The following is a 27376-nucleotide window of genomic DNA, read 5'->3' as shown; positions in this document are numbered from 1 at the left end:
GGTCCATGTCTCTCCTGTACTGAGAATTCCACATCTGGATGCAGTACTCCAGGTGAGGCCTCACCAGCGCACAGTAGGGCCCTTCCAACCCCTGAAATTGTGTGATTCATACATGTGAACACACTCAGGACCCATTAACTATCTCAATCTCGAGAATACATACCACAAGAACAAGACTAATAGAAAGTACACAATATGAAAGCAGAGTTAACAGCAAAGAGCATGATTCATATGATCACCAAACTACAATACTACTATAAATGAGCAGGTCTAGGGAGATCTGCTACTTAAGGGATGTTTCTCAACACAGAAAACTTTTTTTTTTTTTAATGTCCAAGAGACATAAACACATCCAAGGAAAAAGAAAGTACGTTCACTTTTCCTGTGTAAATATGGCAGTTCCTTTGAAAATAAGCTCCCATAAAGACAGAAGCACAAATGCTCTGGATTGTAAACATCCTGAAATATATTTTGGTTTGAGAAATACTGACAGGCAACCGTTTGCAACAGGAAAGTATCTGATAGGAGTCCAAAAGAATGATGCCTCTCGAGTCAAACGTTTGGCCTTGCCAGCCTCAAACAAAGGCTTAACTGCCTGACACAGTGTTAGAACTCCCACTGCTGGTGATATTTATTAACACACTCGTTGTGCCAGCTTGAAAAGAGTGGAAGTTCTTAATAGCTTTCACTGTCCACAGAGAATAAGCTACAGACAAAGCAGTTCAAAAAAAACTTGTACTGACTTGATGATGGTATTATCACAAAGTAGCAGACCTGCCTAGAAAAACAAAAAACCTCACTACTTCAAAACCTTTAGATTAAAAAGTAAAAAAAAAAACCCTTTTTTTATGAATATGAAGATCAAAATTCACTGTTCTGTGAAGACTTTCTTTATTCCGTTGGAACCTCAGCATTTCAAAGAAAACACAAAGCATCTGCTTTTGGTCAGTAAAGTGTCCATTTAATAAACTCCGCAGCCATGTTTCCCAGCCCTTCCTCCCACCCTAAATTTTCAGTTCACACTCGAGCAGCAGATGACAAATTGACGGAATACAACAAAAGTCTGAAAATCTGTACTCTTAAACTAAGAGCATCAAGGGCTAGTATTTGACAAAGTTATCTAGAACTCAGATGTGCCCATGCAAAAAAAAAAAAAAAAAAAAAAGCAGATTTTTATATACAGTCCCTATTTATTTTCTTATAAATTTAAATATTTTACAAAAATGCATTTTCAAAATGTATAAAGTTCATTGAACACCCCAAATGTATCTTAAAATAAAATGTTATCTGATTTCAAGGGTTATTTCAACAATGAAGTCTAAATTGCACCAGATAAAAGGCACTTGTGCTGTGTGATGTCTTGAGCAAACATATGTTAAGTTTATAATACAGTGTCGTCTTGAATTCATGCAGTTGTCTCTGAGCATCAAGCATCATTAAAGCAGCCAGAAGAGATCGTGAGTAAACTTGATTCCACAGTTGTGAAAATGTTTTCTATCACCAGGTTGAACATACAGCATTGTGCTCCAGCTCTGACTCTAGAATCAAACGCTACAGAAAAATTGCTGTTATTCACAAGGGAATTCAAACTACATTTCATTTTCTCATAAGTTACAAAAAGAAGTATGTCATTTAATTATGAAACTAAAACACCACTGAACAACTCTGTGTTCACATAGTGTGTGCCAATGAAAGTCTGTATTTAAAAATGAGCTAGGGGCTAGTTATTCAAGGAGCAGTGCATTGTATTTTCAATTTCCACTTCACTGTTGAGATAGAAGCGCAGTCCTATTTGCCTTCATCTTCTCCAGCCTTTTCATTAAGTGGCTATTGGTCATCTCCATCTCTTCTATCTTATCCAGTGCTGTTCTTAACTATAAAGTGAAAACAAAAGTTATCACCACCAAGTTTAATTGGACTTCTTGCTGTTTTTAAGCCTTGACAATGAAAATAAAAGTCAGAAATACAGCTTTAAAATTCTTTACAAAAGTACTGTGCGAGTTAAGGCTGATACTTGAAGAGTAGCCATATAGTTACTGCAGCCAGATGAACGAGAATTTAAATATTAACATAATAATGGGTAAGCAATTTGAATATGAAATACTGTCATCACCAGTTTCCCATTACACGCTATTGAAAGATAAAGTCCTCTCAACTACTGTCATTAGCTGATGGGGACACATTGCCACGGGTAGCAGGCATCACACAAGTCACGCAGTAGCTCCAAGCCAAACATGTCCTTTCCAGCTCTTTGCTACGTGTGTGATGGAAACTTCCTAGGATGATACTCGATTATGGGAAGGTTGGCTCTTCAGTAATATTTATGGAAGGATTAGTTTAAGATATACAAGTTACCGCATTAGGAGAAAATATAACTTCAGATCCTCTCTTTCAAGGACAATACTGCATTGAATGGTATTTAATACTACTTTCACGTGCTACAGTTGTCCTCTGAATGCAGCACTGAGAGTCAGAGGCCTTCTGAAAACACTTGACAGCTGTAACAGAGATTACTAAAAAGAGAGAGCTTGGACATAAAAGACAGTGCAGTTCAAGACAAGTGAATCAAGTTAATCACCTCTCGCTGAAGCTTCCTCTTTTCAGCTTTGAGTTCATCTTCCACCTTTTCTGCATTTTCTGCTGCATTTTTATACCTTGCAACCTGTCCCTCCAGCCGTCCAACCTGCAAACCCAAACAAAAAGAGTGATTACCCAAGGTGTTCCACCCTGAGCTCACTTACCACCACCAGTTCTTCCATTTCCAAGAGAACATTAACACAAGGCATCCTGTGAATTATCCCTATCTCTGTATAGAAAGAGGAGGTTTAAATGTATTTAGCAACAGCCATATTTCAAAGTGTTTAAAACAAAAACAAAGAAAAAATCCACTATTACCACCACAAAAAAAAAAAGCTAAAAGCAATGAAATGGCATGCAGAACTTCAAAACTCTGCTGGTCTCCTGGCAAAGGATGCAGAAAACAGTAGAGAATGGAACATAGTATGGAAATATTTCAGATGATATGAAAAGATACTGAACTAAGCAGAGAGAGCAATCTGTAAAATAAAGAATTGGGTAATACATGGGGATTATACAAACCCTGGAAAGCTAAAAACCAGAGACACATGAAAGTAGAAAGAAGAAAGAGTCCTAACATGATGCAAGACATCTTAAGCCAAAGTACAGATTTCAACAGAAAAGTATGGACTTGTGACAAAATCCTGGTTTGGACCCATGCGTTTTGAAGTTCACTTGCTAGACTGTTTTCTTTTTAGCTCCTTGCTACCCACAAATCCATAGGACGGGGTAATCATCCACTGCTATACGAGAGTGCAATTGTGCAACTTCGATTCATACTATAATCCCTTAAATAATTTTCAAGTGGTCTGCAGAGATGCTGCATCATACCACATTACTCACCCTTTGCTAACACTAAAATTCCTGAATTTCTAAGAATGTGTCCCACAGTCAAATACAACCTTCATACAATTAAGCTAACATTAATGAATTTTCTTAAAAAGACTAGCTCTAGTCCCTGTTTACATTCTGCTGTACATTAATGTGCAAATTAACTCTGTATTTTCTTCTATGTTTAGACTATGCACAGCTATTTACTTGCAGCAAATAGGAAGAGAGTACAAATGTAACACTGTTCTGTGCAAACTAAAGAACAAGTAGTAGATCAAATTATAGTCTTCATAGGTTTTCTTGAGAAAAAGTATTGTAAAAGTTTGCAGAAAAAGTGTAATGGTACAAATAAATTTGAAGAAAGATGCACTTACATTTTGTTCCAAGGTGGTTATGTCTTGTTCAGCTTTTGAAAGTCTAAACTTGTATTCACTAATTTGTCTGTTGGCATCTCCTAGACAAAAATTGACACAAATACATTTCTCAGAGCAGTTCTCTGTACTGTCAGTACACCTTTTAAATCAAATTCACTAAAAAGCCCATTTTATTTATATTGAGGCATATGACAATCTGTTAAACGAGTAAAATATTCAGCTGAAGAAATAACTTGCTTGGAACGGAAAGTAGTGTAATGCTGCTAAGAAGCAGTGTTGAATTTTGAGCTGTATTTTAGTAATTTCTCATATTTTCCTTTAGGGAATGGTTAAATCTTTTAGATAAGTTTCTGTGTCAAACAAACAATCAGAACATTTTAACAAAAGCAATTCAGCTGAAATTCTAAAAGCTAAAAAACACATTTGTTCAATTATCGACACCCATTCTAGGCAAGACTGTTGACTGAGAACCAACCTAATCACATGTAAATACATATTTAAAGTTATTATACAGTGAGAAATTTCCTGCAAGGAGTCATACCAAGGAAAAAATACCTACTCAATGACATATCTGTTCACAATACTACCGCTGTATAACAACACAGGAAAAGGTAGGCAGCTTCATCTCCCCAGTAAGAATACCTCTGAACATAACCATATACGTACTCTGCATTTCAATCAGTTGCAAGTCAGAACCATTCTCTAAGCCTACTATATCTGGATTCATGCCATCACTTTTAGAGTATTTCTGCCTTTCTTCTTCCAATTGCATCTTCAGTTTTCTAACCTGAAACACAAGTTTCACTTTGTGAAAAACACAAAAATTCGGTAGCTGTACACCTAAACATTCAGTGAGGCCAAGTAGTGCTGAGATGGCACTTGCTGAGACAGTTCTGCAAGTGGGAATAGCTGAGCCATGCAGGAGAGGCAGGAAGTCCATTCCCAGACGTCTGCCTATGAAACCATTTCCCCACTGTAGCGAGGTGAGCGCTCTCTGCATGTCATCTTTGCAATGGGAGCTGCAAAATCCCCACTCCTGATATAAACCAAATCTTTTAATTGATTTTTACACTTATATGGCTATAATTATACATATTTTTATGCGTGTAAGATGTAGGTACATTCTCAGCAAAAACAGATGTTGGCAACATCATTTTATATTTTTTATACTGATGATATGTTCAAATAGAAGCACAGAAACTAGTATACTTAATGAATACTCACTGGATGTGTGTTTTCTTGAGCTCTCTCTTCAATATTGAAACTACATTAAAACACAGCTACTTTGGTACTAGTAACTTTCTGTTTAACTGAAGTGACTAAAGAAATAGTACACTATTACCACTCAGCAGTTTGGCAGAAAGATGCTAGAGCTTCCGACAGCTGTATTTTACTGAATTCAGTATTCCTGGATAATACCAGAAGGAAATCTATGTGTACTAAACAACTTTTTTTTTTTTTTCTCCATTCTTTAGAACCAGAAACAGAGTGAGAGGACTTGATAATTCCTGGCAGTCAGACAGTTTACAAGTCAAACATTCAGTCTTATTTCGTTTGAGCGCTCAGGTATTGGTGACTAATCAAAAGGTGCCTGCATTTGTTTACTGCTACTTTATGAATATCCTGTAAAGGATACACAAGAGGTATAATTTTGAAAATAACAGGCTGTTTTACCTGGGACAGCAGTTCTTCCTTTTCTCCAGCTAATTTGCGTAGCCGGACATCTAAAACAAGAAAGTTCTATTAGAAAACATGAATCTTTAAGTAAGGATCTATTTCTTGTAATTTTTGTTTTGTAAGTAAAATGTTCTTCAAACAAAGCTAACAGCATTGGGAGAACAAAACCATGATATCTCCCTAGCAATAACATAATGCTTTTCAGCTAATAGCAGTAAAATGAGAAAATACTTAATTGTTTCGAATATTAGTATAACAGCTCTAGAACAAAGAGCTCTGAGTTTAGTGATTCTTCAAAGTAAATTAACAACCAAGCAGTCAAGTGAAGATCGGTTTTAAATAATAAAACATAGTTTTGTTTCAACATATAGAAGCAGCCAACATGTTTTTTTCCTAGTTGCATACTCTTCTTGCCTTATTCTTAAAGATTGCTACCTCTTCAGGTACAGCAGTAGGCTTGTGGAAAGCATACATTTATAGAAAGCTTTATAGTTTCTGTTCTCAAACTACAGAAAAGTATTTGGGAATGGTCCCAGAGGAATATTTCAAAATCTCAAATCAGTTAGGAGATCAGTAATAGCTACAAAATACCCTGTCAGATAATGAAATGTAATGATTATAGGAGGATTTACAAGGAAAGCATAACTTTGTCAGTAACAAAGCATAAAAGGTGTGTATTTCACAATACAAACACGTACCAAGCCCAATCCTCATCTAAACAACGCTTAATTATTGTACATCATGTGCAAATATAATGCAAGTGTACAGTGAAATTTATCTGCATGTTAACTAACAGTTTCACGGGGTATTGACTACACACAGATTAACTAAGAAACTAAAATAAATGTCTGGGAAAAAGAAAAAAAGCATATGTTATCTTTATCTCTATTTGATTCTTTTTAAAACCCGTGGATTGTGAACAGAAAGCAAGTAGGCTTCATAAACTGTAGTTATTTTTGGATATCTTTACCTAGCGGTCCTTCTCCTGCAGATTCCAAGACTTGAGCAGCTTCCTGCGATACAACTGTTATTGCACCAACTGCTGATTCATGGTTTATATCACCATTTGGTGTGCCATCTGGGATTATCACTAATCCATGTTTCTGAAAGTACAGAAGAGAAATTGGTACTCACAGGAGTCCGCTGCTAAAATGTAACCGTACCGAAAGTTTTTGAAAAGCCTTCTTGAAGAGATTGAAACAATTACAATGAAGTGCTCCATCCGACCTACCCCAAGGTCACGTATTGAGGCTGCACAAGAACAGTAACCATTCTTCCTCCTTTTCACCGACCTTGATTTCATGCCCCATTGCTGGGTTTCTGATACTGTAAAGCAGCTACTACCAACATACCTCTCCTCTCTTCATTGTTTCCTTCAGGTCAGCCAACTCCTCTCTGAGCTCATCTCGCTCATTCTTAATGCAGTCAAAGTAATCTTTCTGTCTTTCTAGGGCCTGGGTTCAGGCAGATAGCAAGGAAAAGAATGGCACAGAGAAAAAGATGACAGATAGCAGAAAGATTTTCTAAAAATAAATACAAAAAGCTTAATAAAAGAAATTAAAAGGGGTATTTTATGTATGTAAAATGTATCTATAGCTAACATCTAACAACTACATTTTGCAAGTCAAACATGTAGCCTCATTGCCACGTTTCTCATGACAAATTTTGTCCCAGTGGGGTCTTAGTTAATTTCTATTATAGAATTTTTTAGAATATTCTGGTTTTGATAGATTTTGATAATCTAAACAAGGCATTAGAAGAGCAAGTCATTCTTCTTAACATGGCCAGATATAAAATTTGCTGGAACTCAATTGTCAAAAGATTTTCAAGCATCACACTCATTGAGATAAATTTCTTTAACTTCTACAGTGTGGAAGTAGAAATCTTACCTCATTGAACCACTGCATATATTAATTCTGCCATGCACTCAGAAGTCTAGGTTATTTGTACTAAGCACCTTTTACTATAAGCAGATTAATCACTTCTACAGAAAAGCAGAAACAAGCACTAGCAGTACTATTCCAGCATGAGAAAGGATCACAGCTAAAAGCACAACATATGGATATAGATGGGTTTGCCTACCTAACTAAACTGCAGCTCTGTTACTTGGCAGTTAATCAGACATTTTCCCTTGACTGGGCAGGATCCCAGTATTCCATTCAAGCTCAATATCGCATGCATTACAAATAATCCTGACTACAGAGCAACTGCAAAAACATGCACAAGTTTTCCTAAGAAAGTTATTTAGCTACACTTTGCATCATGCTTTTAGGAAGGAATGATAACAAGAAAGAAATGAAGGTGAATACCACTGCATTGCTTGTAATTGCTCCACGTGATTGCAGTATGCTGAACTTTAATAATTAGTACAAAACAATTGAAATGTAGAATTTATAAGATGTCCTTTCATTTCCACACCCATACTATATCTTTGTAACAACATCAGTGTGAAGATCCTTAATCAGTACATTCTTTTGTGTTCCACTGAAAGACGACTGCCATTTCTGAAGCATACAGGGGTGGCGTGGGGGTGAGTGTTCTGTGTTCACCCATATGGAAGGGTGGACACAGAGGCCTAAAGTCACACTGTAGATGCAGAACCTGTGTTCTTGGCAGTGCCCTGTGATGCTGCTGGCCTTACTAGAACACCCTTTCTATCTTCTCCCAAAACATAAAAGTGTTGGCAAGCAGGAAATTGTTATAACCAGGTACCTATATCTATGGAGAGATTGATAATGACTACTCAAAACTGAAAAATCTTGTAAAACTGCTTGTTTTTGTATGCCTGAGGGTTATGATATGACATGGATTTTATACTAGATATTGTACTACTGCAATTCTTCTCTAAGGAAAATTAAAATAGTAATAATAACAACAAATTGAACTCTACAAGCATATTTTAACATACCAACGTGATTAAAATCTGACTGTCTGGTAAAGAGCATACTTGTCCAGGGTTCTACTTATTAAATATTCCAAAAACCTTCATGAAATCTATACCAAATTCAGACACATCACTGCTAATTTCAAATTGGTCACACAGGTACTAGACTACAACAGCTGTACCTTTCAGTAATAATCTAACCTAAAAGTTTTGTTCAATGTCTTCAAATTGACCATATTACAACAAGGCACAACTACAAATTTTGATTGCTTTGTAGAAACAGGATAATATAAGGAGACATGGGTAAAACAAGCCATGCTATCTTTGTTCTGCTTGCCTTTCTTCCTTCCTCTGAGGTACCATCAGTCTTGCAAACTTTTTAGAGGTAGGTTATAATTCTAAGTCAAACTACTTCCTCAATTTCTGAAGCTTTGCAAAGAAGCTGGAATAGAGTAAAATTAGCAAGATGACTCAGTACTGAGGAGAAGTACAAAAACTGAGAGCTTAGAAAAATACCTAAACATTTTAGGTAACGTGAGAAAAAAAAAAAAGACAGTGGCATTATTACATTTCAAGAAGTAGGAGATTTTAAGGTTAAGATGAGAACACAAACTGGGAGGAAAATTTTTTAGCTTTTGACTTTGTGAATATCTGCAGTAACTAAAGAAAAAAATAATTGTCAAGGAAGCTTTTAGTTCTTTGAACATTAGATATATAATAGCTTCTGCATTAACTGTGGTGAGGTATCTGAAAGAAAAAAACAGGAACTGAGACAGTCTGGTACACAGAAGTGATGAAGAGTAAGTGTGGAAGAAATATGATCAGTTAATACAGAATTAAAATAAGCTTCCTGGAGCATATCCAGAAAAAAAAACAACTATGGAAGTTGAAATACTATTTTTCTGATGGAGAAGAATGTTGCAGTACGGTTTGAAGGAATGAAACAATAAAAATGACATGAAGGAAGAGGGTTGTTTTTGTTTTTGTTTTTTTTAATAAATCTAAGTGCTGAAAGCTAAAGATAACTTTTCACTTTTCACACTAACTTGAGCTTCAGCAAATACATTAATATTCAAAGAAATGTGAATAAGTCAAAATCCTGGTGTAAAATTAGTTTGATAGAAACAACCCTGAAGTTCCTAAAAGACACTTCCCTTCTGAAGACTACCCACAGTTAACTCCCTCTCACCGCTAGGCAATTTACTTGCAGACCAGAACAGCCACAAGTTCAGCCATGCAATTATTTTTTAGGGTCAGCCTGGCTCTGAGGCAGCTTTTTCATTGTGACCAGAAGCAAAGCTGGCAAGCCCTGCCTGAACTATATCAGCTGTGTAACAAATACATGACTGTTCTTGCTGTACCACCTTTCCTGCTACACAGGAACCCCAGAGATACTCCTTCAAATGAGCTGATACAGCCAATGTTTCAATTTCAGCTCTCAGTTCCAAGACTTGGTACCAGTCAGCCTGGTTCAGTACTGTATCCAAAGTAAAGACCTAGAAGAATCAAGAGCACAATACAGAAATGTGCACGTGTGGCTGAAGAACTCAAGTCTGCATGCCTACCTTAGCACTAGGTATGCTAACTACAAGCTTAACAAGTATTCACTGAGACTTCTCTGCATTTGAACCCTTAGCACCTGCAGCTCCCCAGGTTTTCCACTATTCCAAATAGACCAATTGAAAATCCACTGATTCTTAGGCAAACTGCTAAGACAGCAATAAAGGTAGCAGCCAAATCACTAGCAAGGTTTGAACTCTGTTCAGATTTTGAAAAATTTAATTTACCTTCATAAACACTAAAAGTGTTAAAAGTTATTTCAATTCTGTGTAAAACTCTATCAGTGCCACGTATCTGTGGATCAGTGTAAAGGAACAATTTTTATATCTGTTAAGGATAAGGAAAAAGTTACTTTTACAAGTCTTGACTACAGGTTAAAAGTGTTCTGAAAAAAAAATTGTACGTAACAGTTAATTCCATATTTTTAATATATTAAGATTATTCACCATTATGCAAGTAAAGAAAGTGGAGCTAATTCTCTCTCTCTCAAACAAGATGACTGCAAAATATTTTAAATACTTAAATTGGGAGTGGCCTTCATTTCTTTGGAGTACACAGCATTCCTTGGGAGGAGGAGGGGAATTAGTCTACTTAAATTAAAAGAACAATTTCACCCCCGTAATTGTTTCCTACCCCTATTTTTTTATCTTTCCAATTAATTGTCTCCTGGAGATCAAACACCTCTTTGGTTATGGAATCTATATGCTGCTGCATGCGTTGATTCTCCTGTAGTAAATAGTATAAGGGAAGAATAAAAGAGGAAAGACCATTAAGAAATGAAGAAAAAACAAAAATTCACATTTGAAGGTAAAGGAAATAAAGCAGTAAAAGCCAACCAAAGAGTATATGAACATGAGGTTAAAGAAAAAAGAGTGTTGTGTAATATTTTTCATTTGAATTCATGTAAAAGAACCGTAATTTTATTCCATTTCTGCATGTCAAGGGCAGAATTTTGTACAGCTAGCACTACTGTTCTTCAAGAAGAGTTCCCACTGCAGTTTGGAGACAGCATGCCTTCTTCAGGCAAACAGACACCTTTAAGTACCATTTGGAAGTCAATGCTCTACCCCACCTGCTAGCTTCCCCCAACCCCTCCCCAGATACACTATCTGTTATCTAGAAACAACCTTGTTTATGGAGTAAGACCTGAGAGAAAACACATAATGAAATACATTTGGAAGATTACTGCCACAGAGCAAACTTAAATTATGTAAGATAGCACCAATGCAAGAAACTAATAGATTTTTAGCCTGCACTTGTATTCAACAAATTTGTCTACCATCAGTGGTGGCAAAATAAATACTTCATTAAATGAACAAAGTTGGCTTTTAGCCCATAAATTTAAATTTTAAATTGGTGCTTGCAAGATGCTGACCATTAGCAACAACAAAAAAATCTAGAATTAACTGCTGAGGAGAGTATTACATACACAGTACATTCTTCAGGGAATCTGCCTTTAAAGCACTGCAACATTAGTCAAAAACAGTAAGAAGTATCACAGCACATGGACAAGTTGCAATATCCAATACTGTTCAGCAAAGGAAGTTAAAAAGATAGTAAATGCACAGGACATGACAATAGGAAAAGAAACTAATTGCAGAAGATTCATTATCAGCTGACACTGAAAAGTTAGCTGACAAGGACAATACAGTGATATCTATGGAATTACAGCTATTCTAGGAACTAGTTATGTTCAACTGCCAAAAATCACTTGCTTTAGTGCTTTTTACACACTTCTCTTGACAAGTGATTTTACTAGTGTTTAACAAATAGAAAACTCTCTTGAAAGCATAAAGAAGAATGTTTGAATCAAGCATCCAGGAAGTGAAGTATGCTTGCTGACAGCTTCCAGATATTTTAATCAATGTATTTCACATATAGCACTACACTACAAAAGAAAAAAAAAACAGCAACATGGTTATGACCCAGTAACACTGACAACTGTTGCTGTATTTATGCTTGACTGGAAAGCAAGCAAACACTCAGTACTAAAAGCTCCAGTGGCTGATGGTCACAAAAATCAGAAATAGCCAAAATGGAAATTTTGGGAAAAAGCAAAGAGGAATAATTTGACTATCCACGCTTCCGAACTTCTGGTTGTGGGATGAGATTTTGGTCATACAAGCATTATTTCTGTTCTCAGAAGAAAGTAAAGGCACAAGGCACATTCATGTGAGAATCACAGCTACCAAACAAAGGATTTTCTAATATGTAACACATTAAAATCTGTCAGGGACATTCTTAACTTTATAAGCTAGCAGACTGATTAGCTTAAATTCTATTCTCTAAAACAAGATAAATTCTTTAATGAACATGGGAGTTAACACTTTAGTTAATTTTGTGTGTAATGACTATTCCTGTTCAAATCTTACACTGATTTTATTTGTACAAGCTCTATCATGCATGATTACCACACATCAACATACCTCTATCAATTCGTCTCTTTGTCGAAGGCCCTCTTTAAGTTCATCCAGCTTGTGCTGTAGAACACTGCACGTGTGTTTCTGTCTTTCCAATTCCTGTATCGAATTCATGACTTTTATTTATTTGTGGTTGGACATGCATTTTAAATACATTTAAGTTAAACAAGTTACTAGTCTATCTCAACGTGACAATATCTGAGAAACCCCTGTAACAACTTAAGAAATTCTAACTACGTAAGGACTAAAAACCACAGATTAAATTTTAGGTAAGTTCCCCAGATACTTACTGTACAGAAAATTCATTTAATAAAATACGGAATGGAGACAAAAGACTCCATAAAGGTTTATGCATAATATCAATGATACCTATCTGTCTATGTATTGCTTGGAAAAAAAACTGCCACAGATTTTCTGTTCCAAGAAAGTTTGACCAAACTCATCCTATTCAGTTCAAATGAATATTTTGTTTTAGTATTTGGATAGATTCTTCTGTTCATCCAGAGGTCCTTGACTGCTTCTTACTGAGAAGCTGAAGCTTCCTATGAACTCTCTCTGTAGAGTGGGGGGAGGGGAAGATAAAAAAAAAAAAAAAGCCCTCAAAAATGAGTACCTTTGACTTCTCTTCATTTTCCCTGTAGTACTCAGCTATTTGCTCTTCTTTCTCCTCAATGACATCCTTTAGAGTATCCACTTGGTACACCAAGTTGTTTTTCTCATTGTCTAGTTGAGCATTGGAAACCATAGCTTTCTTGTACTTCTCTTCAACTTCAGATAGTGAATCCTATGGGTAGCAGAAAGGGTTACATTTGTCTTTTTTATTAATTGCTTTAATAAGAATTGAAGTGTTAACTGCTACACAGTCAAACTCTGCGACTACTCTTGTTTCTGATCTATTATTTCTGTGACAACTTTATGGATATAAAGCTCAATTTCCATTATTCATATTATGTTATAGATAGCAAGACAGAAAATTATCATAACACAAGTAACAAAATTACAGGGTAGTATCCCACTTGACATTTTCTGCTTTGCAACCTTCATAATTTATAGGAACAAAGTATCATCAGTATATTATTTACTTCATATTCAGTGCATGCAAAGGAAAACATGTCAGAACACCGCAACAAATCTGAAAGAACTCAGACAAATGACTGTAAATGTCTACAGAAAAATCTCCCAGAGTAGCTTTAACTTTATTCTTATTATATAAGAAGGGCTTTATTATCTAGATTCAAAGTTTCAAGGTAGACACGTTTCTAGTAATTGTGTATTTTGGCTTAAACTGTTCTATCTTCCTATTTTTAAGGAGTAGAATAAATAAAATTTTCTAAAAAATACAAAATCACGCATAGGTATCGTAACATCATAACGTGTAATTATTTATCCATATTACAACAAACCTTCATTTTTAGGAAGCTGTCCTTAAAGTGCCTATTTTCTCTTTTATTTTTCTATCATGATTATATACATTTCTACCTATCAATTCAATACACTGAATTTTGGAATTTTGTGCTGAGAAATCCAGTATTTCAAGAACTCCAGAAGAAATAATTCCAGATATGTCCAGATAGGCTACAGATCAGAATAGACTACACAACCCAGGAAGTATTGAGAAAAGTATTGTTATCATCCAGGAGACAGAAAATAACAAACAGCAAAGAAGATTCAGGATGAGATATAAGCAAATAATGAAAAAATAAAGACCACTTCAAAGTGCATTCAGATAATTCAAGTTTTAGATTTAAAAGTGTCATTATGCAATCATGACAAATTCTGTATATATAGTTACTGGTAAAGCAAAACATCAAGAGACAGTAAAGCTTTCCAAGACTTTTAAAGAAGAATTCCAGTTGGAGGGAAAAGCAAAATAATACAAGTCATAAAAGGCAAATGATATAGTCCTTTTACATTTAACAGATTTAACAAAAGCAACAACAAAAACAGCAGAGAAAAATGCCTATTATTGTTCATTTCTGTGAGTGTCTTGAGAGGAATCATACAGTAATGTATGTTGGCAGAGGTCCCTGTATGCCATCTGGTCTAACCTCCCAGTTAAAGCTGGGCCAACATCATGCTGATTGGAGCTCTCTCCAGTTTATTTTGAAGATCTCCAGGGATGCAGAGTGCACAACTAGGCTGGCCAACTTGTTCTAGTGTTTGACAATCTTCCTTGTGAAAACTCTTTCTTGAAATCAAATTGGAATTTCTCTTGTTACCATACAATTTTTGTCTGTTGCATCTTGCCCTACTGCTGCTTGCCTCTGTATGGAATCTGCTCTATTTTTTCCTACAACTCCTTTCAGGCAGCTGAAAACATCAATGAGATGATCCCAAGCCCCATCTTAACAAGTCCACATTCCCCTTATTTTATGCCATATGCTCCAGATCACTAGCCATCAACAAGAACTAAGAAAAGACCAAATAATGATTGCAAAACAGATGCCTAGCTGCCTTTAAAAAAAAAAAAAAAAAAAAACAAAAAAAAACTTGCTTGGAGCTAAGAAGATCAAATTAAAATGCAATTAATCAGCAAGTTAATGCAGAAAAATCTGCATTTATGGAAGAGGAATAAACTGATATTAGGACAGAAGAGTGGCAATTGTTTCCAAGAAAGGAGACAAGCTATGCCATGACCAATTGAAAAAGTTGAATCTTACTAAGACATCTCTGGAATAGTTCCTTTTTTTAAGAGAAGACTAACTCACAGAATCACTAAGCTTGGAAAGGACTGCTAAGAGCATCTGGCCCAATCGTTAACCCATCACCTTGCCACCATGTCGTCCCTAGGTGCTACACCTGCCCTTTTGTGGGGGTAGGCTCTGCAAGGATGACTTCAGGATATAGCAACAGATGTTCTGGATTAGGTATGGATACTTGCAGCAAAATCTACCTATACAGCAGATTGTTAACTCCGTCTAAAAAGAGATCAAAATACCTGAGAAGCTTTTGAGATAAAACCAACTGCATGACAAAATACTTTTTTTCTTTTAGCATTGGAAAAATATTCATATGCATACAATTTTCATGCCATGTTCTCCTCTAGCTTAAGTTACCATAGCTCCATTTTGTGCAATTACTAATCTCATGATTTCTTTTTGTAAGGCATCATGTTCCCTATGGTGTAAGAACTACGTGCATTTTCAGTAATAATCCCAGTTTTGCAAGAAGTAATAAGGATCTGGAAGAGTTTCTGAAAGACCTGGATGAGGCAGTAGGATGAAGCAGTGGAAATGGGCTGGAATGAAAATAGATAAAACTCTGTACATAACCTGTAACTAGAAGAAATACTACCAATAATTCTCAGCAAAGCCAAAGGGCTGTGCAAATAAGCCTCTGGAGCTAGAACCAAAAGAATAAACAAAGCAGACATCAAGACAGAGCTCCATAAAATGCATTAGAAAAAAATGCTGAGGAAAGGGAAATGCTGCTGCAAGAGAATACAGAAAGACTTAGCAAAACAGAGGCAAACTGAGACATTAAAAGATGTGAAGAACTGACTAAATCAGAAGTACTTAGAATACTGTTGACTGTGCTGACACCCAGATTTGTAGCCAAGTGGAAAAAGAAAACCTTTTTGTAGCCAGAGGGATAGGCAACTACAGAGACATGGGGGAAGTGGGCCTACAGATCACAGCCACTGGAAAAACACGAGAAGTAGAAGCAGGTACCCTTGTAGCTCTTCTTAAATGAAAGAAAACACCAGCAGTTGAGAAGGCAGTACATTCCTAAATAGAAAGAAGGGTTCCTGACAGAATTTCTCTAAATCAACTTATTTTATACTATTAATAATAATTTAAAAAAATCAAGTACATTTTGTACTATCTTTAAAGTCGATCACAGGTCCAAGATCTTACTGCCTACTGTACACCTGTGCTCTTTGGCAACTCTAACAGATAATACACAAATAATAGTGCTTGTAATGACAGAACAGCTGCCTTGGCATGCAGAAGTGTGAGAGGAAGACCTACTCTGAAAATATAATGCAATCTCAAAGTTAGTACAACATAGCTGACTAGCAATCTAGCAATTCTTCAAGTCTGCTGAGGAAAACTTTGAAAATGCAAAGGAAGTTTAACAATATTAAGAAAAAAAAAATCAGCTTTATACCAACTCTGACACTCTTTGAAATCTTTTTAATAGTCATATAGCAGATATAGTTAAAACAGAGGCTTAGATTGCTCTAATCCTATCATATCAAAAGGAGGTTATTATCCTCTAAAAAAACATTCTTGCTACCTTGAACAGGTCTAATGACATATTTTCTCTTTACTAGAATATCTATCACATTGTTTAACCAAGAAAATAAAAGGAAGCTGTTAAATGCCAACATTATATGCTCTAGCAGCAAGAAGCAGCCATTGAATTCTTCCTCTATATGGATGTAAAACAAGAACGTTAAGAGCTCTTTATTTTATACAAAGCCACTCACGACTAGATAGCAGGAAAGGGAACAAATCCTGGAAGAGATATTGTAAGTTGCCTGATTTGTCATATTTAGTTTCCCTTCAGTGCGGAAGAGAGACCAAACTGTTAACTGCAAACTGTTAATTGTGGGAAAATTTACAAAAGACAAGCATATTAATTTAAGCAAGCCAAAATACAGACAAATCTCATTAATCCAATACTGAAAATATCAGTCTATGATTTAAGAAGAATATAACTGGGAGTGCAAACCAATACAATCAAATAATTATCTTTCATAACTGCAGTCTACAAATGATCCAAACAAAACAATCTCCTCCTGCAAGCAACATGCCTGCCTACATGCATATATTTCAAAAACATTCCTTCAGTTTTACTTTATAGAATTTCCTGGAAATTGGAGGAGTAATTAAGTTATTCATCATAACTGTATCTTATTTTTTTCTTCCTCATCTGACATATAGCAACTACTTTGAATAACTATTTATTTGCTAACAAAGCACTGAAAAAGTACCTTAAACCTCTTAAAACCTTATCACAGAACATTCACTAAAACGTGAAAGTTAAAATAATGTTAACGTAAACCAAATAATGATTTGAAATGTATAATGAGACAGCAGATCTTAATATTTTATCCAAATGACAAACTCAATCTGACACTCTCTATGCATTAAAAGTTAGGTACATGCTTTAAAGAAATTTAAGAACTTGTTAGTAAAGCTTTATACAGTTAGTGGAACCAGTGATATCTCCGTTACCCCAAAATACCCATACAGAATGCATGCATGGGAGAAGCCCTAATACCTTCAGTTCTTTAAGTCCCTGCATGTATCTCCCCTCTACATCGTGTATCTGGTCCTTAAGATCATAGATATCCTGCAGGACATAGGAATGAACCATCGCATAAGAAGTATGGGGAAACACATTTGTAGCTGAAAGATCATCAAAATGTTTATATGCATTTTTGTCAAATGCCAACGCCTGCAGTAATTTACACAAATTGTATTTAATTCACAACAACCAGGTGGAAATTCAGATTTTGTTTGCATCACTGAATCCAAGCTATGAGAATTAAAACAGATTTTGAACAGGATATAACTATTTCAAACTTGACATAAACAAATTCTTCTACTAAAATAAGCTATCAGCAACATAAATACTGATCAATACAATTATCAACACAAAAATATATACACAGTTTCCTCTGACTGAAAATTAAACCCTCATAGCATTTTCTTACTACTATGAAACCAGAAGTAAAAAGCTTTCCTCCCAACCACAAATACAGTTTTAAGCTAGATCCAGATTCTCTGACAATGCAGTTTACCCGTAATTCACTGAGGGAGGCATCAGGATCCAATAAACTGCTTGTATCTCCACTTCCTCTCCTAGATGAGTTGCCACTCAGAGGAATTGAATTGCGAGACGATGGCTTAAAAAGGGGAAAACATTGGATCAGGTATGATATAGTGGTATACTTGACTTCAGTCTTTATAAATTACTTCATAACCATAAAGCATTTTTCCACCAAATGTTTTCCAGCACTTATGTTACTTCTTGATGAAATGCTGGTTGCTGTTCACTGTCACCGGATTTATGAGAAGCTTAAAGGACAGCATGCAGCAGAACAGAAAGAAATAGAAAACATCTCAGTTATTGTAACATTTCAAGTTTATTTCCAATTTTCTGTTCAGAAGATATCCATAAGGAGGCTGTTAGTGCCAAAAAACACTTCTAAAATTTTTCTGTCACACAGGATTCAGAATTCTCCAATGGGATCCAACATCTGTGTTTTTCAAGTCTTAGCCTCTTAAAATACAACCTTTCCAGGTGAATGTTTTACCCAGAAAATGGATTCTACAAGAAATCGATACTTCTTAAAAGGATATTAAAGAGTAATATTATTTCCTTTGGGAATGAGATGCAATGCATTATTTTTGGTGGAAGAAATGTGTCTAAAATTATTTCTTTGCAAGTTCTTAAAATTACTAAAATACACTCCACAAAGAAAGCACGTATTTCTCCTTTTGGAAAAATTTTGATGTTTTTAAACTGAAGGATGAATACCAACAATCAAAAATTTTAATTTAAAGATTCTTACCCTTGAAAAAATTTCTGAATGTGATTTTTCACTCTTTTCTTCCAGCTGAAAAAGAGGAGGGAAATTGGTCACAATACACCTTCTGCTACAAAGGACTAAAAAGCACTATTCTGTTCAAAGATACTGAAAAATATTTAAGAACAAAAAGTGAAACAAAAAAGAAATATCAGAAGTTAACACAGATCAAAACACATGAAAAAAAATACAGCCTCAAAATGTAGTTTTACCTTAACTGCAAAATAAATGAATGCTTGTAAAGAAAAAGCCAGAAACCTTTTACAAAGTTTTCTAAAGACTCATTGCTTAGAATAAAGTACTGAACAAAACAGGTTCCATTACTTCAAATCTGAGCACAGTAGTGACTACAACACTTGGTGGCATAACAAAGATCCATGCAAGTGCACTTCAGACAATCAGTGACACCAGTGTGAATGGTCCAGTTATTAGAAAACACATTTACTACTTCTAACTCCTCAGTAAAACCAGAAGTTACATAAGGACAAAAACACTTCAAGTGAAAGTTCTGAATTATTAAATAATTTTAATTCATATTTTTTCAGACTGCAGCCTGAGCAAATGAACATCTCCCCCACTTCACTTCCATCTCAACTTTTTATTTCAGAACCTTTGGTAATCCAGACTTGCACTGTAGACTTCCATACTTCCAACTGCAGTGAAATTAAATGAAGACTAACACACTGATGAGTACTTTTTAAAAGCATGACCTTTTCAAAAGCTCGTTTCTCCAAAACCGTCCACTTTGCTCTCAAGCTCAATGACAACAGATTTGGAGGTTTGCTACCATCATAGTAAAAACAAATGTTCCTTTATGAGATTTTTTTTCTTTCTGCTATGGCTTCTACAATGCATTTGACAATGCATTTCCATGGCAGATTCTATCATCTCCAATGATATACTGAAATTTTAATTTGTAATGTTTGTCACTCCCATGATGGTAAAAATGATATGAAAAATCCCAATGATCTGAAGCATCATTTGGAAAGACAAAGTATTATTATCGTCTACATTTACATTAAGAATAAGTAGTTTTACATACTACAAATTAACTCACATAGCAACAATGATAAAAACAACTGAGAAAATAACAATTGTTTGTCTCAGCTTCCACACCTTCTCTTAGCAGAGCAAGCTTGAGTAAAAGAGCTTTACTGTAAGTTAAGAAAAGCTAAGATTTTAAATAGATAAATGACTGCTCTCTGTCTTACTTTGACCACATACAGACAAATAAAATACTACAATACAAGTTATGCAGCACTATATGACTATTATACTGTCAAAATGTGGAATGACAGAAACAGCAGTTGAAGGGTACTCTCTAGTAGTCATCTAGTCCAGCTTTCCAACCAAAGCAGAATTGCTGCAAACAGAAATCCAGGTTAGCTTTTCTTTATAGGCTCTGTGTGGTTAACTTTCACCAGCTCCTGAGGCTGGAGATTCTCCAACCTTGCTGTCAGCTGAGTGCAACACCAATCTCCTCGTGGAGCTTCTCCCAGGCTCCAGCCTTGAGAAGCAGCATGAGGTTGCAAGATGCACAGTTAAGAAGAGTTTGGCTTTTACCTAATTAAGCAGTGGCAGGCTGCTAGTAGATCAGGTAGCCTCCCCTCTGCCCAGTTCTCCCAACTTTTCCTTCTACTGCATGTGTTAGCCCTGATCATTCGAAGACAAGGTTATGAAAATTCCCTATTCTTTCCACTATTAAACAAAAACTTTAAGTGACACAGTTTTCTAGAATTAACAACAGCAATAAAAAACAAAGGTAGCTAGGTTTTTGAAGCTCAGATCAAAGGAATGCATAGAAAATCTGTCATCCCAATTTTCCTGTGACAAGCTCTATTAACCTAGGACTCAGTGCTAGAGCATAGGTGGCTCCAATAAAGGGTTCTTAGAAACTCTTACAATGGGTTAATGAACACTAGAATGTGCTAACAAGAGCATACTAAACAAGTATCACTACTCCAAAACTCCACAAAGCAAAACTGGATATTGCTAACTTCATAACATAAACTTCCACAAGAAAAAAAAAAAAAGATTTTTATACTGAAGAGATGCTTAGGCTTATCACCTATCAAAATAATGTGAAGTGTTAAGACGTTACATGCTTCAAGCAACAGGCACAATCTCCTTAAAATAAAGCAGCATGCAACATGAAACAGTTTTAAGAAAATTCATGATATTTTTTATATACAACACAGCATTTAGTTTGAAATAAGCCTCAATCCTTCAACAAGCAGATTGATTTGACAAAAGAACTCAGTTCTTTTATAGTATTTACTCCTCTGGAGAACAAAAATAAAATTCATGGTTAGTCAGTTTGCTGTATTTGGCACAAGATAATAACAAGCATTACACTCACACTATTCAAACCTTGGACATCATCTGCATCAGAAACAACGCTTCCCCTGCGGTTGGAGCGACTGAAATAGTCAGCAGCAGTTTCACTTTTATCAGAAAAATCAGAGGACTTAAAAAAAAGAATAAGGAGGTTGAAAGAAAACTGAAGATTATACCACAGAATGAACAATTTATTTATTTATTTATTTTAATATAGCAACAACTTACATTTTCATTGTTGCAATTTATTCCTGCATTTTAGGTATAAGAACTGCAAAATACTCTTTTCTGAATTTTTGAGACATTAAGTGTGTCTATAGGAATAATACATGTGCTACACCACTATCAATACTTTGGCCATGCATAATTTTTAAGTACTCTTCAAATTTACTATTCTGATCATTGTCTATCTAGGTGTTCATCTAAAAGCAAGACCAATAGATATTTATTATTGACTCATTTTCTATGATTTGAGTAATATAAGAAGTACTGTCAAATACAGAAAAATAGCTTGGAATCAGTAGTGCCAAACTACATAAATTCTTAAAAAAATAAATAAAATTGCAAATGATGAAAACAGATGATACAGTCTGAAGTCAAGAAACAGAAGAATACTTTTCTCTACAAATGTTTCTTGTTTGGATCCCACTCTTATCAATCCAATCTGGACTTTCACTCTCTCAGTTTTCAGGATCTTTAAAATGGAATAAAAAATTTCCCCCCTGAAGCCACCCTCAAGTGGCTAAAAAGTGAGAGGAAAAAGTGCTCATATCACTCACAGAAAAGGCAAGATATACCTAAACACATTACGATCACTACAACTGCCACAGGAATTCAAGTGAAATATTTTTTTAAAAGCACATTATATATGTTAAATGTGTTAATGTGAACAATGCTTTTAGTTTTAAAAGTACTCATATGAAAGAAAAAACTTTAAATAATCTGAAGATATATGGCCTCCACTCAATGGTCACCATTAAAAAATAACTCAGAACATCTTTGTGCTTGAAATAAATACTTGATGTAGCTTCATCTCATTCTGATTGAAGATGGTGAGATGCTTTGTACACAAATGTGACCAGTACCAAATAAAATAGTCAGCTGATGAATATTTACAGCCATCTTACAATAACTAAGGAACCAGAAAGAATTCCAAACACCACTATGCCACCCAACTCACCATACTATCACTCTTCCCTTGCATGGCAAGATCAGAGAGGATGCAGTTCTCTCCATTTCATCATCTGTACATCACAAGGATTGAAAACATACCCTTGCATTTAAGTCATTATAATTTTTATATTTCTATATTTTATTATAGATAAAAATAATGTTTGAATGTTTGTCCAAGAAATTTGTATAGCACAAATGAAAGACCTGTTCTGCGAGGAAAAATGAAGAAACTCTGCTTATAATTAAAGCAATAAAACTTTAAAATAAGATAAAATGAATGACTTACACAAACTTAAAAAACAACTATTTAGGCATAATTTTTCTCAACAGTAATAAAGATTTTTTATTTTTTAAACAGAAACAGTTAAGCCAGAAGGCTGAGGCACTAATTATGGCTTATATTAAAAAACAAGCAAACAAAAACAACATTAAAAAACCCTACAGCACTGAACAATTATGTGTCTAACATATTTATTCTCTCAATACAAAGCCAAATAGAAGGCACAATAATGGATCAAAGCACACTTAGACTGTGAGTAAAACTCAATACTATGCATCCTCATGGTGGCCAATGGGAGGGAAAAAAATTGCTCAGGTGCTCCTCAAAAATTACCCTGGTTTTACTCTTCAGTAAAGATTTATTTCATTACTGTTAAGTTCATAAAACATATCTTCAAAAGCCTCATCAGAAAATTTAAGAGAAACCTCTTCCCAGTGTGCTAGCTCTATCTCTGAATCCTCTCACTGCAGAAGGCAGTCAGCAGTGTAATTATTGGCAGGCACACCTGCATCTTTTTCCTAATGGGTTTTTCAGATGCGGGGCACTGTGGATTTGTATGTTTTTCAGTGGTGTTTTCTACCCCGATTTCATGTTCTCTTCTATTCTCCCTTTTGATTTCCCAAGGCTACTGAGCTGATTTCCAGTGCAACACCCCAACGAAACCAAGTATTAACAACAGAAAGAATACGTGAAGCTATGATTAAGCTATGAGCAAGATTTTTGCTTTGTCTATCCACTTAATATCCTTTTCAGCATTACTTCATTCAAGTTATTCAACTTTGAAATCTATTAAATCTTCGCTAGTATACGTTGGCATTAATGATATCACAGACATACTGAAAACTGATACATAAACTCCTAAATATATACGTTTTATATGTATATATATGTATATATAAGAAATTATACTCAATCTTGAGAAACAGAGGAGACAATTAGTACACTCAATATCCAAAAGACTTCAGAGATGGATGACAATAACTCCTAAGTTTTGGAACCCTTTACAGAAATGGCAAAAGCCCCTTTTTCCTATACTCCTTAAAATTTAGTCTGAAGTCTATTGCAGCTAAAAAAAAAAATCAGTTTCTGACAAATCTTTAAGTTTTTCCTCTCTAACACTGATAAGAGCATGTGAAAAATGAAAACATGACTATTTCAGTTTAACCCACACAAAATGCTTGACATTCTTTTCTTGGGTAGCATGACAGATGAGAAGATGCACCAGTAAAACTGAGACAGCTGTTCTGGGGCAGAAATGGTGTAGCTACTAAAAATCACTTTGCAGCACAAAAAGTCACCTTTGGAGCAACAGTTTCAGCACAAGACACAGGAACAAGTTTAGCTGATTTTTAAGTACCAGTCACCAGAAAAGTGAGTCGATTACTTCTCAGTGCATGATATAATGAAGTTGACATCAGTCCTCTTCCCCCAAAGAAAGACTTTTTCCATGTGCTGGCTCCAGCTGTGACATAAGGTGGTAACTCCACAAAGTACTGTACTTCAGCACTTAGTTCTTTCCACTTCTGTACATTGCAAATATTTGAGAGATGCTTAAAACAGGAAATTCCTTACTGCTTCTTTATTTTACTGTCTCGCTGCCTGAAGTTCACACCTTGGTAAAATTTACATCTCTGATAAACAGCAGTTTTTTAATAAAAAAGAGAAAATCGAATTAATCAGTAAAATGACTCACGGTGAAAATACTCATAGCTGTTGTGTGTTAGTATCAAAGCATTCAGCAAAACATGCAAAGGAATGCTCACCACAGGACTACTTCGAATTGAGCTTGCTCTTGAAGAATACCAACTGTATTCAGATGGCTAAAGAAAAGCGTTGAAAATTTTCTTAATTTTCATTGATTTATGTCTCCAGAAAACCAAGATTTTGAAGGAAGCAACTGAAAACCTGTAACACTTACAGTGCAAGAACTACATGAGCTACGTAATCCATCACCACTCAAAGATGCCTGAGAAACAGAGGGAATGAAATGCCATTTATATTCTGACTCAGAAATTACTGTCATACACTGAAATGCACGGATAAATTAAATCTCATTCTTATTATCTTACCCAGCTAAGCATTCTCCTGTTACTATTTATATTTTTTGAAAGGATGAAGAATAGTTTTTAAGAATTGCCAGTAGCATTTCCTCCAACTAATATGGATGTCTACTTCCTAATATAATTTAAATTTCAGTGAAAAATAAGCTAAATAATTTTTAAAAGTCAGCTTTTTTCAGAAAAATAAATATTTTAAGTGAAATTTGTTTTTAGAAGTTGCAATCCATCCTGGAAACTGAAGTCACATCATACACTTATCCATCTTAAAAGCCTATGCAGATTTTCCTGAAGAATTTTTCAGAGGGCAAGGCTGAAATCTATATATGTGTGGAATAACAACAGAAGCTCTGGGCACCAAGTTAAATAAAAATTTACAGTCCCGTGTTGCTTTCCCCTACCTTTGAAGCTATCTCCAATAGAAATTAAGAATTATATGTAAAAGCAGTTGTCACAGTCTCATTCTCTCATGGGATCTTCTAATGTTATAACAAAAACACACACAAAGTCAAGAAGCAAACTGCTTGCAATTCAAATGCATAAGTCCATACAAATATTACATTTAAAAAAATATACTATTTTCTTATGTAGTTTCAGAACTTCTCTAGGTGGCAGCTAAGTTAGATTTGAATTACTGTAGCAGTAAAAGGCATTAAGTTTCAAGCATACACAATACCTTTTAAATAGAAGCTTTGTAGAGTTACTTAGCCATTCTTGTTCTAGCTGCTTTGTATTTGTAAAGATGTCCTCTTGCACTTTTGCACACTTACAAGTTTTAGTTCTGGCATCTTATTTGAAAGTACATGAAATGTATTTACCACAAATTTCTGTAACATCCAGACAATGATTCTCTCATTCAATTGCTGGACTTTTTAAAATATTACACATGCAGTTGTTGCCTAGCATGCTTGGATTAACTTAATTCTTAGGCCATTATTCATGAACATTACTGCTGTATTCATAAACTTTGTTTGTCTGTAGGAAGATCATCAAATAGCAATTACAAAAGTAATTTAAAGGGGGAACCTAGCATTTAAGGACCCTGAACTAATGTCTCCTCAGAACAAGATGCATTAATTATATTTAAGAGCACAAAAAGAATGCACATGTAATGCTATCAAACCACATGGCCATACAACACAAACTTAAGGCAACCGTGCAAAATGGGGCTTACGAACCAAACTGATACTTCTTATCAAACCAGTGTTTACAGAAGGAGACACCTATAAAGAGAAGTGTAATTTTGATTTTCAAGGGCCATTAAAACATCTAGAGAAAAAATGTCTTTCATGTAGTACTAACCCTGTAACTCCTAGTTGTTGCCACAGGATCACTGTATAGAGAAGACGACTGTAATGTGAAGAATAGAGAAAAGAATAGAGAAGAACATTTTCTGTGTAATGTTTTTATCAGTTGCTTTATATTCATCAAAAGTTCTAAAGATGGAAGTAATCTATTATAGTTGTAAAATATGTAAGAACTTTTAAGAAAAGTATGGATAAACATTCCAGGAAAATCCATTAGCTTTGAAAACGAAACATGAAACTTTCAGTAGAATAGTCTAGAATTTTTATCAAAAGAAAGTAGCAATAAATTAAATAGCGTTTAAAAGACATCAATTTCCTTTAGACACTTACTTAAACACAACCACAAACATACCTGCAGTTACTGTGAGAACCAACCTACCTCATCAGGCTGTTAATTGATCACTTATAGCAATGTACAATGAAGTAGCATAATATTGGGGCTAGATTTTTAACATGCTTTATGTACTTTATATATTAAGTGATGAATGTAGGAAGGAAAGACAGACCCGAGTATGGTAGGAAGGAGTTGGTTTGCTATATCTAAGGCTGCTATAATTTCTCTGATCATGGTAAAGTCCACTCTGTGAAAGGGAAAGAAAAAGAAAAGAAACACTAATATTGCATAATTGCATTCTAAGGTCTTGGGAATTAAAAAAAAATCTATTTTGATAGACCAAATTTGACAGCCCAACTATTCCCAAGTTCAGAAGTTAGGATTTTTTTTGCCATGTGTTAGTATATGCCATACTCTTGCCCAAAGTAGTAAACAGTTGTATTACACTCCCTTATAACAAAACCCTAAGAAGTCTGACTAAACCCTGACAAGTACAACATGAAATATACGAAAACATGAGACAGAACTCACTAATAATGACTGCAATTCTTTATTTGATCTTTCTTTTTCTATTAGATACCAACTTATATCAGAACTTGGAGGGAGAGAAGAATCTAATAGGGAATGGACGTTTGCATCATCACCATTAGTCCATAGCCTAGCGCTGTGCTCTACACCAAGCACAAGTTCTGATGTCTAACAGTTAAAATTCTGGCTTATTGTTGCTTTTATACATCTCACAGACAAAAGGTACATGTATGCATATAGAAGAAATTATATGAGAGAGAAAAAATAGAGGGGCAAGTACGATGTAGTACTTGCACAATGTAGTACTTTTATCATTGTCTCAGCCCACATATCCACTGCTCCAATCACTTCTAAGTCATCAGCTGTCAACATCCTCTGAAAAACTGTCTCCAAAATACTGGCACTACATTCATGCCACACACTGGATTTTCTAGAAGAGTGTTCAGAAGATCACATTAACCCACATCTTTCTCAAGAACTCACTTGAATAATGGTT

At 35.1% G+C, this 27376-nt stretch overlaps 1 protein-coding gene across 24 annotated transcripts in view; it reads right to left on the bottom strand.

Annotated features, from left to right (window-relative positions):
- Nucleotides 1-939: 939 nt before the first annotated feature.
- LRRFIP2 (LRR binding FLII interacting protein 2) overlaps nt 940-27376 on the bottom strand; it is a 50218-nt gene continuing 23781 nt past the window's right edge. For 6 of the 24 annotated variants that reach the window (XM_010713063.4, XM_010713064.4, XM_010713066.4 and 3 more), the window contains 19 exons: nt 26525-26599; nt 26014-26061; nt 25890-25934; nt 24573-24620; nt 24418-24474; nt 21224-21331; nt 18850-18894; nt 18076-18180; nt 17553-17624; nt 12937-13107; nt 12330-12422; nt 10537-10629; nt 6812-6913; nt 6430-6562; nt 5457-5506; nt 4449-4569; nt 3783-3862; nt 2579-2683; nt 940-1874 (listed from right to left, as the gene is read on the bottom strand). In XM_010713063.4, coding sequence (XP_010711365.1) covers nt 1764-1874; nt 2579-2683; nt 3783-3862; nt 4449-4569; nt 5457-5506; nt 6430-6562; nt 6812-6913; nt 10537-10629; nt 12330-12422; nt 12937-13107; nt 17553-17624; nt 18076-18180; nt 18850-18894; nt 21224-21331; nt 24418-24474; nt 24573-24620; nt 25890-25934; nt 26014-26061; nt 26525-26599 — 1662 coding nt within the window. In that variant the 3' untranslated portion in view covers nt 940-1763. The remainder of the gene's footprint in view (nt 1875-2578; nt 2684-3782; nt 3863-4448; nt 4570-5456; nt 5507-6429; nt 6563-6811; nt 6914-10536; nt 10630-12329; nt 12423-12936; nt 13108-17552; nt 17625-18075; nt 18181-18849; nt 18895-21223; nt 21332-24417; nt 24475-24572; nt 24621-25889; nt 25935-26013; nt 26062-26524; nt 26600-27376) is intronic. The other 18 variants (XM_085226645.1, XM_085226650.1, XM_010713070.4 and 15 more) reach the window with 11 other exon arrangements.

Source organism: Meleagris gallopavo, chromosome 6 (assembly GCF_905368555.1).
Source record: "Meleagris gallopavo chromosome 6, MGAL_WU_HG_1.1, whole genome shotgun sequence".
NCBI classification, from domain to species: domain Eukaryota; kingdom Metazoa; phylum Chordata; class Aves; order Galliformes; family Phasianidae; genus Meleagris; species Meleagris gallopavo.
Note: the sequence above shows the minus strand (reverse complement) of the source record. Positions and strands in the feature narration are given on the sequence as shown.